This window comes from Callithrix jacchus, chromosome 1 (assembly GCF_049354715.1).
Source record: "Callithrix jacchus isolate 240 chromosome 1, calJac240_pri, whole genome shotgun sequence".
NCBI lineage: Eukaryota > Metazoa > Chordata > Mammalia > Primates > Cebidae > Callithrix > Callithrix jacchus.
Window position 1 is genome coordinate 180,885,951 of NC_133502.1, and position 18,890 is coordinate 180,904,840.

The 18,890-nt window shown below is 39.2% G+C and overlaps 1 protein-coding gene and 1 pseudogene across 26 annotated transcripts in view; both read right to left on the reverse strand.

Moving 5' to 3' along the window:
- The window catches only part of SETX (senataxin), an 88,374-nt gene that overhangs the window by 32,555 nt on the left and 36,929 nt on the right, over nt 1-18,890 (reverse strand). For 24 of the 26 annotated variants that reach the window (XR_013519780.1, XR_013519778.1, XR_013519792.1 and 21 more), the window contains exons 11-12: nt 13,509-13,608; nt 1,203-1,376 (exon numbers count right to left, since the gene is read on the reverse strand). Coding sequence is in view for 21 of the 26 variants with exons in the window: in XM_035261106.3 (XP_035116997.2) it covers nt 1,203-1,376; nt 13,509-13,608 (274 nt within the window). In the remaining 5 variants the exon portion in view is untranslated. Of the gene's footprint in view, nt 1-1,202; nt 1,377-3,755; nt 3,887-4,318; nt 4,411-13,508; nt 13,609-18,890 lie in introns of those variants that run through there. The other 2 variants (XM_078330369.1, XM_078330379.1) reach the window with 2 other exon arrangements.
- Nucleotides 4,481-5,094, reverse strand: LOC103795385 (elongin-B pseudogene; annotated as a pseudogene).

The following is an 18,890-nucleotide window of genomic DNA, read 5'->3' on the forward strand; positions in this document are numbered from 1 at the left end:
GAACTGGATTTCGGATATATTGCAAAGGAAAAGTCAATCAGATCTGCTGACAAATTAGAAGTGAGGTGTGAGAGAAGGATCATGGATGACTCCAAGGTTTTTGGCCTAAGTAACTGAACGAATGGAGGCCCCAATTAACAAGATGGGAAAGAATGAAGCAAGAGCAGATGTCAGGCAGAAAATCAGGTGTTAGCTTTTGGCCTAGCGGGATTGAAATGTTGAACACTTTCCAAATGGAGATACCAAGAGAGATGGTTTTGATCTATGAGGAGTTCAGGGAAGGAGACTGCCTTAGAACTATAAATTTGGCAAGAGCCAAAAGCACAGAGTAAACCATCAATTCTCATTGCAACTCTTCTAAACGCATCCTATGTTTACAGAATAAGCCCTGATCACACAAATAAACATGGTACACCTGCTATAATGCAGTATAATGCTGACACACTTTATTGCTACTTTTAAGATATGTAAAAAGGAGACGAAATAATGAAATAATGTTATTCTCTTCATATAACTAAGACTAAGAAAGTTACCAATGCCAGAAAGGCAGTTTGGCATAAGAAAAAGAACGTCAAACAAAAGTAGTTTTCAATTCTGGCCTTACCACTTAATACTGATGACAGCCTTGAATAGCTTACTTAACATCCCTGAGCCATGGTTTCTTGATGAGCAAGGAATCATTTCTACTACCCTTTAGGGCTCTGGGGAAGATTATAAGTATACATTAGACGGACAAGTCTCATTGTCTAGCATACGTCAGGTATTTGTTAAATTTAGGTTAACATTTTTGTTATGATACTACCTAGGGAGAGACATATAGTGGATGGAAGTGATGTAAGCAGATTCTTCAAGCTGCCTTACAGTGAGTTTTATGTTTGGTCATCTCATTAGTGATTGGCCACAAAACCAAGGATGAAATGTAATTTAAGAAACAAAAGATGGTTTGCAAATGGTCCACTTTATAGCAAACACAATGACAGATAAATATAACAAAAGGATAGAACATTACAAAAATAAATATGGGATCTTTTCCAGGTAAGTCTAGAAAACCTAGAAAAGAGACTCTGAATGGCAAGTAATCACATAGCAAAAACATGTTTGGTAATGTACATCAAATATACTTGATATACACAATTCAGAAGGAAATTAGAAGATGAGCTTGTATCTGACATTTTCTTGTCCATGCCTCATTATTTACTTACTGACTGAAGTGCGGCGGAATTTATGAACATAACCACAATGATATTCATGGAGATCTTGCATGTCATTTCCCTCTGTATCTTTCTTCTCTTCGATTATTCTCTCAGGAACTAAAAACACCAAATCGTTTTCCTTTGGATAAAGTTGTTTAGCCAGTTCACATTCTTCCAGATAAACTATGAAACAATAAGAAATCAGAATTTATCTAACTCAAACAGAATTATTTTAAATAAGATTAACTTAAATCCTTGTATTAAGTTCAAAAATATACAGCACTAGTGGACTCTGCATATACTTTAAAATGGTAATCTAATCTAATCAAAATCTTAAAGTACTAAAAAATATCAATTATATAATATAAAGTTTTCTTTAAAACTGCTATAAGGCCAAAGTAGATAAAAATCATAATACTGAAAAGTAGCAAATAAATTTTCTTTCCTTTAGGTTTATTCTGGTTTTTAACTGAGATTCTCTCATTTGTTTCCAACTTTCAAAACCCCTAAAGAAAATTCAGAAACAGATCCAAGTAGTTATACACTATATAATGATGTTTTGGTCAGACCAGATATACAATAGTGGTCCCATAAGATTATAATATATTTTTACTGTATCTTTTCTATGTTTAAATACACAAATACTTCCCCATGTTACAATTATCTGTAGTATTCAGTACGGTAACATGCTGTACACGTTAGCAGCCTAGGTGTGTGGTAGGCTACATCACCTAGGTTGTTAGAAGTAAGTACACTTTTACTTCTTACAATATCAACATGATAATGAAATTGCCTGATACATTTCTGAGAACATATCCCCATCAAGTGACACATGACTGTATGTCATGTACATATGAGAATTTTGAAACTTCTATACATTTGAAACAAGTAGGAAAAGCTGGTTGTAAACTAAGTGGGACTAGGAAAAGAGAGAAAGCACTGGAATAAAGTTCAGTACCAACTGCTAAATCTAACCCAATACTCTGAAAAATACAAACCACTGCTTAGAGAAACTGAAGACAGCCTAAATAAATGAAGAAATGTACTAAGTTCAAGGCCCAAGGCTCAATACTGTTAAATGTCAGCTCTCCCCAAATTAATCTTTAGAGTCAAGGCAATCCCAGTAAAAATACCAGCGGGCATGTTTATAAATGTTGACCAATTGATTCTAAAACTGATGACAATACAAAGAAATTTCTTTTTATAAAGAACAAAACTGGAAGGCTTAAACTACCCAATTTCAGTATTTTTTATAAAGCAATGATAAGAGACTATGGTATTGGTGTAAGGCAGCTATACAGATAAAGAAAACAGAACACGGTGTCTAAAAACACACCTGCAATCAAGGTCCACTGATATTCTGATGAACGTGCCAAGTTACTGAATGACAATGAGAAAACTACGTTTTTTAAGAAGGTTCACTCAATCTGAACACCTATTTTTAGTGTTTTTATATTTTTTAGAGACTGGGTCTTGTTCTGTCTCCCAGACTGGAGTGCAGTGGCAATGATCACAGCTCACTGCAGCCTGGAACACTTGGGCTCAAGCAATCCTCCTTCCTCAGCCTCCCATGTCACTGGGACTACAGGTGTGTGTAGTCCATGCTCAGCTATTTTTTTTTTACTTTTCTGTAGAGACAAGGTCTTGCTATGTTGCCAGACTGTTCTCAAACTCCTGGCCTCAAGTGATCCTCCTGTTTTGGGCTCCTAAAGTGCTAAGATTACAAGCATGAAACACTGCACCTGACTTCCACATTTAAAAAAGCAAAACACCCCTTAATCCTTACATATGTCATATATAAAAATAAAACTGAAATGGTCATCAACATAAACACAAAAATTAAACTATAAAATTTAGAAAAAAGGAGGAGGAGAACTTTGGGAGGCCAAGGCGGGCGGATCACAAGGTCAAGAGATCGAGACCATCCTGGCCAACATAGTGAAACCTCGTCTCTACTAAAATACAAAAATTAGCTGGGCGTGGTGGCACATGTCTGTAGTCCCTCAGCTACTCAGGAGGCTGAGGCAGGAGAATTACTTGAATCCGGGAGGCGGAGGTTGCAGTGAGCTGACATTGCGCCACTGCACTCCAGCCTAGCGCCTGGTGACATAGCGAGACTCTGTCTCAAAAAAAAAAAAAAAAAAAAAGAAAGAGAAGAAAAAAAAGAAATAAGGAGGAGGAGAAAATTGTGACCGTGGGTTAGTTAGGTAAATGTTTCTTAGGATACAAAAACGCATGAACCATAAAAAAAAACACACTGATAAACTGGATGCCATCAGAATTAAAACTTTTGCTCTTTGAAAGATGCTGTTAGGAAAATTAAAAAGCAGTCCACTGATTAAGAGTAAATATTTTCAATTCATAAAGTTGATAAATAACTTGTCTCAAGAATATAAAAAGAACTGAAAAATGAGAAGTAAAAAGAAGACGATCCAACTAAAAATGGAGGAAAGATACATGAAGGAGATATGTACACTACCAGTAAATCTGTAAAAATATGCTCAACAATTGTTAGCCATTCTACAAATGTAAATTAAAGCCACAATGACATACTATACACACCTGTTTGAATCATCAAAATTACAAACACCAATGCTGGGCACAGTAGCTTACACCTGTAACATCAGCACTTTGGGAAGCCAAGGCGGGAGGACTGCTTTGAGACCAGCCTGAGCAATATGACAAGACCTCGTCTATAAAACAACAACAAAAAGCACCAACAAAACAAAAACTGGACAAGGAAATGGATCAAGTGGAATGCTCATACAATGCTGGTAGGAATATAAAATGGTATACTTCTTCGAGAAAGTTTAGCAGCTTCTTATAAAGTTAAACATGCCAACTCCGTTTTTATTTACCCAAGAGACTATAGAACGTATGTCCATTCGGATTTGTACATTAATGTTCAATAGCAACTTCATTCATTCATAGCCAAAACTGAATGAAAGATGAAACAGTAAATAGATAAGTAAGCTTAAAAAAAGAACTATGAGTGCATGGATTGGGTATACTTGTGTTTCAGTCCATTGTAGTCAGCTTCTTCTAGCTGGCTCTGGGGCTGTCTGTTATGACAGCATGTTCCAAGTTCATCATATATATTGTTTCTATTCCGTATATAAACTTACAGTTTTCTAAGGAGCCTTGCTTTATTTTAGTTGAAAATGGCATTTCACAAGACCAATCTGGGCATGCTATATGCTGTTAGCGGGTAATTCACCTAAACAAGGATTAGAATGCAAGTAAAAGATAACCATGTAAGTAAAAGATAAGCATGCATATCCATATAAAAGAAAACTTAAACTTAGCTCTGTTAATATCAAACTAAATAGACATTAAAGCAGAAAGCATTTTTATTATTACTATTTTTTTTTGACTCCCAAATCTCTTTTACTGGGGGGAATGGGCCTCTTAGGGGTCCTCACTGCACTGCTTGTTCATTGGCACTGCTTCCCGAGTCCTGGGGCTTCATCCTATTGGGCAGCTCGGGCAGGCTGGAGAATGGCTTGATACACAGGACCTCAAAGGTGTCATCTGCCCAGAAGGCCAGCCCCATGGTGGTTGGGGCCTGTGTCCGTGCTGTTTGACTGGTGAAGCCACACTTGCTCAGTGTCTTGCCATCATCCAAGAATTGGTCGTCCTTGTACAGCCGCTGCTCGTTGGGCGGCTGTTTGAGGATGCTCTCAATAATGTGCTTCAGCTTGAACACTGTGCTGGACTCCTTGGTGTCCCTAAAGATGGTGGTCTTGTGGCGCCAGATCATAAGGAACACATCTATCGCAGCGGCTGCCTCTCCCCTCGACGTACCAGCGTGGCTGTGCTCCACCCCATTCTATTATTATTTTTGATACAGAGTCTTGCTCTGTTAGCCAGGCTGGAGTGCAGTGGCCGATCTCTGCTCATTGCAAACTTTATTTTGCCTCCTGAGTTTAAACAATTCTCCTGCCTCAGCTCCAGGAGAAGCTAGGATTATAGAGGCTTGCCACCACACCCAGCCAACTTTTGTATCTTTAGTAGAGATGGGGTTTCGCCATGTTGGCCAGGCTGGTCTCAAACTTCTACCCCGGCCTCCCAAAGTGCTGGGATTATAGGCATGAGCCACCATGCCGGGCCCAGAAAGCTTTATTTGAGGTAAGAAGGGAGTATTGTGGTTTAACAGAAGATAATGACAATTCTGAATGCATACACATAATAAAATAAATAAAAAGAGTTGGGAACAGTGGCCGGTGCCTCTGTGGTCCCAGCTATGCATTAGGCTGAGGCAAGATCACTTGAGCCCAGGAGTTTGAGGCTGTAGTGTGTATGATAACACATGTGAATAGTCACTGCACTCCAGCCAAAGCAACATAACAAGACCCTGTCTCTAAATAAATAAATGGAACTGATAGCGCTAGAGTATACTTTTTACATATATATGAGTTTTGAACAATTAAATCAGCAAAGTTGTATTTTAAAAAGCAACCCTTAAGAATGCAGTTGAGGTCGGGCGCAGTGGCTCACACCTGTAATCCTGGCACTCTGCGAGGCCGAGGTGGGCGGATCACAAGGTCGAGATCGAGACCATCCTGGCCAACAACACAATGAAACCCCATCTCTACTCAAAATACAAAAATATTAGCCAGGCATGGTGGCACGCGCCTGTGGTCCCAGCTACTCGGGAGGCTGAGGTGGAAGAATCACTTGAACCCAGGAGGTGGAGGCTGCAGTGAGCCGAGATTGCACCACTGCACTCCAGCCTGGAGACAGAGCAAGACTCCGTCTCAAAAAAAGAAAAAAAATACAGTGATACAAGTACTTTTAGAAATAGTAGCCTTGGCTGGGCGCGGTGGCTCATACCTGTAATCCTAGCACTTTGGGAGGCTGAGGTGGGTGGATCACCTGAGGTCAGGAGTTTGAGACCAGCCTGGCCAACATGGTGAAACTCCATCTCTACTAAAAATACAAAATTAGCCAGGTGGGGTGGCACATGCCTGTAATCCCAGTTGTTGGGGAGGCTGAAGCAGGAAAATTGCTTGAACGTAGGAGGTGGAGGTTGCAGTGAGCCAAGACTGCACCATTGCACTCCAGCGCAGGCAACAAGAACAGCCAAAATTCGTGAAATTTGTTGTTAGTTGTAGAACTGGCCTAGTAGTAATAGTTCTGAAATGATTTTGTGTATTGTAAAACAGAGCTAATGTGTAAGAAAGCTGCTGTTAGGAGGCAGAGTTCCCTCGTTATGGGAGAAGGGAGTTGCATGGAATGGAGTAAGGTGATAAAGAATCCTGTGGAGTTCGGTTTGCCTTGGAGAAATTAACTTTTTATTTTGAAATAATTTCAGACTTTTAAAAAATCTGAGTTCCTATGACCTTCACCAAGCTTCCTCAAATGTTAACATCTTACATAAATACAGAACAATGATCAAAACCAGGGTTTTATGTTGGTATAAACTAAGAGCTAATTAGACCTTATTCATATCATACCAGTTCTCCCACAAATGTCTGTTTTCTGCTCCAGGATCCAATCTAGGATCACAAATCACATTCAGTTGTGATGTCTTCTTAGTTTCCTTCAGTCTAGGACAAATTGGTCCTCATTCTTCTTTGTCTTTCATGGCCTAAATGTTTTTTTTTTTTTTTTTGAGACGGAGTTTCGCTCCTGTTACCCAGGCTGGAGTGCAATGGCGCAATCTTGGCTCACCGCAACCTCTGCCTCCTGGGTTCAGGCAATTCTCCTGCCTCAGACTCCTGAGTAGCTGGGATTACAGGCATGCGCCACCATGTCCAGTGAATTTTTTGTATTTTTAGTAGAGACGGGGTTTCACCATGTTGTCCATGATGATCTCGATCTCTTGACCTCGTGATCCACCCGCCTCGGCCTCCCAAAGTGCTGAGATTACAGGCGTGAGCCACCGCGCCCAGCCCAGCCTAAATGTTTTTAAAGAGTACTGTCCAGTTACCTTGCAGAATGTCCTTCCATTTGGGTTTCTCTGATATTTCCTTGTAAGTCAAATTCAGGTTTTGCATTTTTGGTTAAGAGAAACATAGAAGTAATGTTGTGCTCTTCTCCGGCTGTCAGATCGGGAGGCACACGATGTTGATAAATCTCATTGCTGGCAATACTAACTTCCATCACTTCGTTGAGGTGGTATCTCATGCTTTTCCACTGTCGAGTTACTGTTTTTTCATTTGCAATAATAGCCACTTTTGTGTCCTTTTCCTTTTTAACATTTCTTTCTATATCTTTTCATTATTGAGTTTTTTGTTCAAAATAGGTTTTTACAACCCCAAATGAATGGCTAATATGTTTAGTTCAGTTTTTTTTTTTTTTGGGATGGAGTCTCTCTCTGTTGTCCAGGCTGAAGTGCAGTGTTGTGATCTTGGCTCACTTCATCCTTTCCCACCTGGTTCAAGCGATTCTCCTGCCTCAGCCTCCTGAGCAGCTGGGATTACAGGCTTGTGCCACAACACCCAGCTAATTTTTGTATTTTTAGTAGAGATGGGGTTTTGCCATGTTGGCCAGGCTAATCTTGAACTCTTGACCTCAGGTGATCTGCCCACCTTGGCCTACCGAAGTGCTGGGATTACAGGTGTGAGCCACCACACCTGGCCCACTAATGAATTAAACTCATTATTTTGAAAAGTGATGAAGATTTAAGTATTTATTCTGCCTTTTCTTTATAAGCTATACTAATGACAGGAGGCTGAGACAGGAGAATTGCTTGAACCCAGGAGGCGGAGGTTGCAACGAGCCGAGATTGTGCCACTGCACTCCAGCCTGGTGCCTGGCGACAGAGTGAGACTCTGTCTCAAAAATAAAAAAAAAATAATAATAAACTATACTAATGAGTAACCAAATAGAAGTAGAGAATTTTCTCTCTAGAGAAGCATTCCAGCTAACATGAAATGATTAAATTATCACCATTTTGCCTCCTTCACAGAATTAATGACTAAGTACAAACAGCTGCAATTATCAGAAAAAGAAACTAGATATCATGTAGCTGCTGCTGCTGATGGAACATATCCCCAACTATAAAACAGCTTTGCCAAAAACAAGTAATAAAAATTTAACCTGAATTGAATCAATTCTGTAGATCCAACTATCAATTTATAGGAAAAACATAGGGGGCCAGGCCTGGTGGCTTACGCCTGTAATCCAAGCCCTTTGGAGGCCAAGGCGGGTAGATCCCCTGAGGTTGGGAGTTCAAGACCAGCCTGACCAACGTGGTGAAACCCCATCTTTATTAAAAAAAGAAAAAGAAAAAAAAGGAAGAACACAGAGGACAGAGACACATTCTAAATACCATCAAGCGGATGCAATCAGCAAAATCTAGACCATGATCAACTCTACAAAATTAACTCAATTTTTTCAGCAAAAAAAAAAAAAAAAAAAATTGTAAGGGAAGAAAACAAGGGAATTCTATTTCAAAAAGACGTATCAACCAATGTCTTTGGGTGGACTAATCTGGATCTTAAACAAGCTAAAAAAAGGTGTTATAACTGAAAATTTGAACATTGATTGATATGAAGGAATTATTGGTAAGTTTTTAGGTATGATTGTTATTTTTAAGTTCTTATTTTTTAGAAATATTCACTAACATAGTTTCAAATGACAAACTAACCAAAGACGATAGGCAAAACCTCTCCACAATAAACTAAAACACTGCAAAAATTTAACCTAAATAATTGAAGACATACAACCTTATTCATTAATTAGAAAGTATTAAAAGATGTCAATTCTTCCCAAATTTCCACTTCTTTTCCTCTAAAATTTACATGGAAATACAAAGGGCCAAGAATAGCCAAGGCACTCAAAAAGTAGAGCAAAGGAGGAGGACGAGAGGCACCATGGCTCACATCAACACTTTAGGAGGCAAGGCGGGCGGATCACTGAGGCCAAAAGTTCAAGATCATCCTAGCCAACATGGTGAAACCCGGTCTCTACTAAAAATACAAAAATTTGCTGGGCATAGTGGTACTCGCCTGTAGTCCTAGCTACTCAGGAGGCCAAAGCAAGAGAATCGCTTGACCTTGGGAGGTAGAGGTTGCAGTGAGCTGGGACTGCACCACTGCACTCCAGCCTGGGCGACAGATCGAGACTCCATCTCAACAAAAAAAGAAAAGGGTAGGAGGATTTGCTCTATGAGTATTAAAACTTTTTTTTTTTCTTTTGGAGACGGAGTTTCGCTCTTGTTACCCAGGCTGGAGTGCAATGGCGCAATCTCAGCTCACTGCAACCTCCGCCTCCTGGGTTCAGGCAATTCTCCTGCTTCAGCCTCCTGAGTAGCTGAGACTACAGGCACGTGCCACTATGCTCAGCTAGTTTTTTGTATTTTTAGTAGAGATGGGGTTTCACCACGTTGACCAGGATGGTCTCGATCTCTTGACCTCGTGATCCACCCGCCTTGGCCTCCCAAAGTGCTGGGATTACAGGCTTGAGCCACCGTGCCCGGCCAAAACTTCTTATAAAGCTAGATTAAGTAAACAATGTGATATGAGCACAAGGTTAGGCAAATGATCTGAAGAACAACAGACTGCAGAAGGATTCCCAGACATTAAGTGGACTCTAGACTCAGGACAAATATAGCATGTGAAGCACATGTGCAGTGAAGCATAGATGGGTCTTTCAATAAATAGTACTGGGATAATTAGACCTCCACTTGGGGGGGGCGGGGATGGAACCCATCCCCCATGCCTCAGTCACAGACAAAACAACAAATGTTCTAGAAAAGGTGTTCCCAGCAGCCAGGTGCGGTGGCTCACACCTGTAATCTCAACACTTTGGAAGGTCTAGGCGGGTGGATCACAAGGTCAAGAGATCGAGACCATCCTGGCCAACATGGTAAACCCTGTCTCTACTAAAAATATAAAAATTAGCTGGGCAGGATGGCGCATGCCCTGTAGTCCCAGCTACTTGGGCGGCTGAGGCAGGGAATCACTTGAACCCCGGAGGCAGAGGTTGCAAAGAGCTGGGATCACGCCACCGAAGTACAGCCTGGTGACTGGGTGAGACTTTTGTCTCCAGAAAAAAAAGAAATTTCCAAATTTCCTCTGTAAATAGCTAGATAGGCTTTGGGGCCCACACATAATGTCTGTTACATGCTCTTCTTTTTTTTTTTAGAGCTTTAAAAATGTAAACAAGAAACAAACAAACAAACAAAACAAAAGTAAAAACCAGCTGGGCAGGTGGGTCACACCTGTAATCCCAGCACTTCAGAAGGTTGATGACACAGGAGGATCACTTCAGACACAGGAGTCTGAGATCAGCCTGGGCAATAACACAAGACCCCAGCTCTAAATTTAAGAAAAAAGTACATGCAGGAATATCCTACTGCAGAAAAAAGTACATAAAAATCGTACCCAAGGGTAATAGAAAAACAACACATGGGGTAGGTAGATCTGCAAGCTGTAGTTTGCTAACCTTTGTTCTATAAGGTAAGAGATCCTGATCCATGGGTGATGGGGGTGGGGGCAAAGGAAGGCAAGAGAATGTGATTTGTAATCTGTAACAGAGAAAGATTTCTTATTCTTCATTTAAGAAATGAGACACAAGGCACTAACAATAAAAGACTGACGTATTTGCTATTTTCAAATAAGCAATTCTCAAAAAGAATGAAAAAGGAATTTTTAAGACATCACTAAGAGTTAGAATGCAAGTCAAAGTGAGGAAATGGCTTCTACCCAGATTATATAAAGAACTCCTACAAATCAATTTTAAAAAAGACAACAGAAAATGAAGAAAAGCCTTGAACAGGCACTTTCCCAAACAGGTTACTGAGACAGCTACTAAATACATGAAAAGAGGCCCAACCTCCCTAATGAGGACATTACAAAAAATTCACAAAACACCCTCAATACACACAGCCCAATATCTAAAGATCACAAAACAACCCATACAAATGTATTGCTGAAGACGTGAAACAATGCAGCTTCTCATACACTGCTGGTGGAATATAATTTTGTACAATAGGCTTGGCATTATTTACTGAAGTTGAACTTATACACACCCTAATATTCCACAATCTACTTCTGGATATAAACTGAACAAAAATGCTTTCAGAAGAACACTAAGAGATTCATGGATGATCACAGTAGCATGATTTAAAACATGCTGTACAGAAAAGAGTTAACATAGCAGGCCTGCTATTCTTTGAAAGGCCTGCTTGTGAGGCTGCTCCTTGACTGGTACTTAGGAACTTGGATTTTAGGACAGTTATTCCCTGATTAAAAATGGCTCACTGTTATTAAACCATGTGTGCAAATGACATGAAACACCTGCTTTCTTTCTGCTTTGTGGTTATAGCATCTAAATGTACATTTGATGGGTTTGAAGTGCGCAGGTCCACTAATTCATAGATTTCAAGTCAGAGGTTTTCTTCCGTCTCTGCCACTCCTGAGAGAGCAAGACAAAACCCCCTCTTGCTCCTCCATCTACTCAGTGTGACTATGACAAAGACCTTTATGATGATCCATTCCACTTAATGAAGAATAAATATATCTTCTCTTCCTTAAGATTTTAGTTTTTCTCTAGCTTTCTTATAAGAATATAGTATATAATACATATAACATATAAACTGCATGTTAATTGACTGTTTATGTTATCAGTAAAGTTTTGAGTTAGCTGGCCAACAGTAAGCTATTAGTAGTTTTTGGAGTCAAATTATAAACAGATTTTTGACTGTGGAAGGGGTTGGCACTCCTAAACCCTACATTGTCCAAGGGTCAATTATATAATAAAACTGTAAATAAGTATAGGGCAGTTTTAAATACCTGGCAGTAAGATATACACCAAAATGGTAATGGAAGATTAAAATTATCTTGGCATCAAAAACTGCATGTCAAAAATGTAACAGCAGTCGGGAGCAGTGGCACACCCCTGAAGTCCCAGCTACTTGGCAGCTCAGGCAGGAGAATTGCTTGAGCCCAGGTGTTTGAGGCCAGCATGTGCATGCAACATGATAAGACCCTGGTCTAGCGGGGTAGGTGGGGGATGGAAGAGCAAATAATGAAATTAGAAGAAAAACTTGTAGCAATGCATACAAATTAAAAAGAAAACAATATTCCCCGACAGAACAAAAGGAGGAAGGGCATAAACAGGCAATTACTTCCACAACCCCAAGAATATAAAGAACCAGTCACATTTGGGGACAAAAACTCCAGCTTTAAATGGGATATATTTTTCACATACAGAACTGGGGGAAAAAAAAAAGGTCTAAACTAGTGAACAAGAGAGGTGCACATCCTTATATCTTGATGTCAGAAATGAAAATGGAATTCTTTTTGGTAAGCACAGACAATATGATTTGAAAGTCTTAAAATGCACATAGGGTTTGACCTAGCAAAGGGATTTACTCAGAGTATTTGCAATAGTGAAAACTAGAAACAATGTTTATGTCTAAATAAAAATGATTGGTTAAATGAACTATGGAACATGCTTACAACGGGATAACTACAACTATTAAATACTGTATACTGTTATTTAATAACTCAGAAAAGATAATTATAATTATTACATGAAAATAAATCAAATATAAACTTCATAAAGGTAGGAATTTTGCATTTTCTTCACAGCTACATACCCTGCATCAAGAATCATCTACTATTAAATCAATAAAAACAGTATTTGCTGAATGAATAAAAAATGTCACAAAATAAGCAAAATGATCCCACATCACATACACTCTCTCTCCCTATGTGGGTTAAGTAGAAAGTCTGGAAGTAAGATATACACCAAAATGGTAATGGAATTATCTCTGAATAATGGGAATTGTGGGTGATGTTTATTGGCTGGCTGACATCTAAATGTTTTCCAATGAACATGTAGTACCTTTCCCCAAAAATATATACACGTTCACTGTTTTCTTAAGCATATCTACAGAGTAGGATGGATGGGGGCTGGGGTTAAAAGAGGACTTATTCATTTTATTTTAAACAGTTCTGAATGTTTGGTGTATTTATAAGTTGGACATAAGAGTAGCATGTGGTTCAGATCAATCATGAAATGGAAAGACAGATGCCAGGAAGATTTACTCAGAATCTGTCAAGACTATATTACTGCAACACCCCTACCAATTCCCTCCACTTACCTTTTCTCCCATTCCCAGCCTCCACTGACAATCCAGCCTGTAGCATTCTAACTACAGAGTGGAAAAAAATCATGAATTTTATCTTCATAGTTCTCCCAGTAACTATCCTCATTAAGACTTTAAACATATTTGAAGAAGTCATAAATTTAGCTTAGAAAATTTGTGTCCCCTTAAATTCAAATAATGCTATCTCCTCTTAATTAGAAATCTGTTATTATATCATATATTCCAAATTGCATAAGTAAGAAAAAACTTACCCACAAACTCCCAGTATTTTATATAATCGGCAGGAAATTTTCGTACTTGCAACTGATAGAAATTCTCTTTATTTGGAGAGGTGAGCCATTCCTGTGCCACCTATACAAAGCGCAAAAGCAAATTAAGAAACCAACATTCTGGAAAGACATGCTAAATAGTAACATTTTCCAAAGTTAAGCAACAGTAAAATCCAGAATCTAGAATGTAGGTGACAGAAACTAAAAACTGATTTGTGACAGTTTAATAAAAATTATCTGAACTGTCCTATCCAATTCAGAATGCATTAGGTACATTTGGTTATTTACATTTAATTAAAATGTTAGAAAATAAAAATTATATTCTTCAGTCAAACTAGTCACACTTCCAATGCTCAACAGCCACCTTGGCTACTCTGCTGTGCACAGATGTGGAGCATTTCCAGCAGTGCATGAGGTACTTTTGGACGGCTCTGGTAGAATGCTACTTCCAAACCTGATCAGCTCACAAGTCCAAAAGGACCTAGATTTGTTGCAAACCTTAGGGATTTCTCACCAACATGTCATCCTGCCAGTTTATAAAATGCTCTGCATCCATCTCCCAATTTGTTAAAGCTCCAAACTCAGAAGTACCCTTAAGGATCTTCTAAGAAATAACACTATCCTCAACTCCAGATTTAGGAAGAAGACTACTAGTATAAAGAAGTCATATTAGCTTTCCCTTAAAAAAAAAAAAAAAAAAAAAAAACACTAACAAACATATTACCTTTTGGGCCCTAAGAAGGGTTTTCTCTACATGTAACAGTCATTAAGTATTTAAATCAACAACTGGCTTTCAGTTCCTCTGAAGAAACTTAACAATAAAGACTATTAGTGCTGAGCTGCTTCTGCACTGGTTAACCAATCAAGACTCACAAGGGTTATGCTATGAACAGGGGAACAAAACAGTACTGAATTTGTATTATTTGCTAGTGAGGTCAGATTCTGGTCCATGATAGTCATGATCAGTTTGTATCCTCCAATTTTACATCCAGAGTACCCTACACTAAGGCAACTCCATAGAGTCATCTTCAAAAGTGCATTCTATGTTCACAGCATTATTCACAATCACCAAAACCTGGAAACAACCCAAATGTCCATCAATTGGTGAATGGATAAACAAATGAAGTATATTCATACAGAAGAATCTCATTTGGCAGTAAAAGGGCCTATTAATACATGCTACAACACAGATGAGCCTCAAAAAGATTATATGAAGTAAAAGGAGCCAGATTCAAAAGACAACATATGTACACTTCTATATATATGACATTTCCAGAAAGGCAGATTTATACAGACAGACAGGTGATCAGTGTTTGCCTGGGGCTAGTGGTAGAAATGGAGAATGACTACAAATGGGCAAAAATGATTGTTTTAGGTCAATGGAAAAGTTCAAAAACTGCGTTTTGATGATGGCTGTACAACCGTAAATTTACTTTAAAAAACCTTTCAATTACGCACCTTAAAAGGGTACATTTTATGGTATAGTATACCTTAATAAAGCTATTAAAATGCATCCTAGTGTGTACAACAAAGACCGAAAGAAAAATTGATTAATAAAATTTTATCACATGGGCTTTAGCTGAGCGTGCCTAGAAGATACTAGATAGTTCCCATCTTGGAGAAAAGAGGGCAGATACTTTGAGTTTGAAATTATTTTGTCCTAATATTGACTTCTACAGCAACCCAGGAGCCAGAGATTACGTGGATCTCTTACAGTCAAGCTATAATGACCAACTAATGATAGCTGATGATTCTAGAGCTATCAAAGAGAAACTCACCTAGGTAAAAAGTCCTAATAAATACACACTCAATATACTACATAATTCACAGGTTTTTATATTTGATGCAGCAGGTTCATCTGTTTCATAACTCATATGGACCTAAGAAATTAAGAAATCATGAACTACATGAGCTAGCAGCTTCAGACTAAATGAAATAAATTTTCAGAGTGCAAACAAGTGTATGTTTGTGGTCCATCAGAGCATTATCAAAGCTAAAAAAAATCAACTAGGTTCAGAGGATGTAAAATCATGCAGATGGTTAGTAAACGAGCTCCTTTCAAAAGTTGTCAGCTGCTATAAAAAATAAACAATAAAAAGAAAATAAGCACCCTCAACATAAGAACATTTAGAATACAATGAACAGGGATAAATATACTGTGGTTTTCCAAGTATTTTTTTTTGGGGGGGAGACAGAGATTTGCTCTTGTCACCCAGGCTGGAGTTCAATGGCGCTATCTCAGCTCACTGCAACCTCCGCCTCCTGGGTTCAACAGATTCTCCCATCTCAGCCTCCCAAGTAGCTGGGACTACAGGCATGCACCACCACACTGAGCCAATTTTTCAGTAGAGACAGTTTTACCATTTTGGCCGATTGGTCTCAAACTCCTGACCTCAGGTGATCTGCCTGCCTCGGCCTCCCAAAGTGCTGGGATTACAGATAAGCCACCAAGCCCGGCTAGTTTTCCAAGTATTAAAGTCAGTGGCAATGTAACAATCTCACAAAGCACTAAAGAAGCAAACTATGTTTCTTTTCTTCCCACTCCAGACAGGAAAGACAGATATCTAGTTAGGCCTCATCTTCAGAGGAGGTCTGAGTTTTCTTTCTTCCCAGTAACTAAGAACAGAGTCTACAAAACTGGATGTTCCTAATAATTTAGTAATTTAACATTTGCAGCCAGGTGCAGTGGCTCATGCCTGTAATCCCAGCACTCTGGGAGGCAGAGGTGGGCGGATCACCTAAGGTCGGGAATTCGAGACCAGCCTGACCACATGGTGAAACCCCGTCTCTACTAAAAGTAAAAAATTAACTGGGACACGCCTGTATTTCCAGCTGCTCAGGAGGCTGAGGCAAGAAAATCACTTGAACCCAGGAGGTGGAGGTTGCAGTGAGCTGAGATCACGCCATTGCATTCCAGCCTGGGTGACAGAGCAAGACTCCCATCTCAAATAAAAAAGAAAAAAAAATATTTTTCAGATCAAATAGTTTAATATTATGTTTTGATAAAAACATTTCCACATAGACTAAACACACTGTTTGGTTATAATTAGGTTTTCTTGTGTCCCTGAGAAAATTCTCTTTAAAAAATTATTATTATGGCTGGGCGTGGTGGCTCACACCAGGACTTTGGGAGGCTGAGGCTGGTAGATCACAAGGTCAGGAACTCGACCAGCCTGTCCAATATGGTGAAACTCCATCTCTACTAAAAACACAAAGATTAACCAGGCGTGGTGGTAAGTGCCTGTAGTCCCAGCTACTTGGGAGGCTGAGAGGGAAGAATTGCTTGAACCCAAGAGGCGAGGGTTGCAGTGAACCAAGATCGTGCCACTGCACTCCATCCTGGGTGACAGAGCAAGACTCTGTCTCCAAAAAAAAAAAAAGAGAAGAAAAGAAAAAGACAGTGATTGACATAATGGTAGGGTGGGGCTTCTTAATGAAGTGTCAATGGTTAACAAACCCACCGTTTCACTCAAGAGTTTCTGGTGTTCTGATCTTTTACATGTATTACAAAACATAGATTTAACTGCACCTAAGCACAAAACCTTACCATAAAGAATGAAACTAATGTTGGGTTTTACCATGCTATGGCATCCTTCAGATCACATTTGCCTTCCAGAGTGCAATCATAAAGGGGTTCATCTTTTGTAAAAGTTATCTGAAGATTTCAGGTTTTCCTAGGCATCTTTATTAACCTGTTGCTAATCAAATGTATTCTCTTTTTAAAGTAACATTTTTTAAATAGAGAGAGTATTTCACACAGCATAAAATTTACCATTTTAAAGTGTACATTTCAGTGATTTTTAGTACCATGGTTTTATTTACTATGCTGTGCAACCATCACCACTAATTCCACATTTCCATCACCCCAAAAGAAACCTTATACCTATAGCAGTCCCAATCAATTCCCCCTCCTCCTTTCCCTGACAACTACTCATCTTTCTGTCTCTATATATTTGCCTATTCTGGATAATACATATGAATGGAATCATATAATATGTGATCTTCTGTACCTGACTTCTTTGACTCAGCACAATGTTTTCAAGGTTCATTAGTCAACACAAGAGCTTCACTTTTTTTTTTTTTATGAGAGAGAGTGTTGCTCTGTTGCCCAGGATGGAGTGCAATGGCGCAATCCTGGCTCACTGCAACCTCCACCCCCCGGGTTCAAGCAATTCTCCTGCCTCAGCTTACCGAGTAGCTGGGACTACAGGCATATGCCACCACACTCAGCTAATTTTTTGTATTTTTAGCAGAGATGGGGTTTCACCATATTGGCCAGGCTGGTCTCGAATTCCTAACTTTGTGATCTGCCCACCTCGGCCTCCCAAAGTGCTGGGATTGCAGGCCTGAGACACCACTTCGCTACCATTACCCAGGCTGGAATGCAATGGCGCGATCTCGGCTCACCGCAACCTCCGCCTCCCAGGTTCAGGCAATTCTCCTGCCTCAGCCTCCCGAGTAGCTGGGATTACAGGCAGCGCCACCACGCCCAGCAAATTTTCTGCATTTTTAGCAGAGACGGGGTTTCACCAGGCCCTTCACTTTTTATGGCTGAATAATATTCCATTCATTGTATGAACAGACCATATTTTACTAATCCATTCATCAGCTGAAGCACATTTGGGTTGTTTTCACTTTTTGGCTACTATGAATAATGTTCCAATCCACTCTTTTTTTATAATAGGCCACATATAAGTCTGACTATTTTAAACTTTGTGTATGTAAAAATGGAACTTGTGCTCATTGTTTTTAAAAAGCTGAGACTACAAAAATGTCCGGAAAGAAATAAATCTTAGTATCTTTTAACTCAGGAAATAAAATCAGAAGTATGTGTCTATTCCTCATAGGTTTGTGAATGGCTTCTAAGCAATTTAGTGCTTTCCAGTGAAAATAAAGCAACTCCTGCTAAAACAAAAATACCTTGAGAAAAAAGAAAAATAAAGCAACTCTCAACAATGGCTAAAATTGGGGGCACAAACTGATCAAAAGATTAAAAGTAAATTTATGAAAATACACTGACTCAAGTTTTATAAAAACCATTTATCTTGTCATGTACAGTATTAACAATTCACTTATTTTCTTTTGGAGACTTGTCCCTTTGTACATTACACTTCCTCCTCCAACACTCCAATCTTATTGTAACCAGTGTCTTTGCACCTCACTCTGCCTGGAACACAATTCCTATAGTTAATTCCTAGTCACTTGGGTCTCAGTGTGAATACCATCTGCTCAGAGGTTATCTGATCTCTCCAGGAAGTGCTCTGGTTCCCTTTGTTCTAGATCATACTCAAGTCCTTATCTCAATCTGAAATGGTCACTTCCAGAGGGTAGAGACCTCATCTGTCTTGTTCGCCACTTTACCCC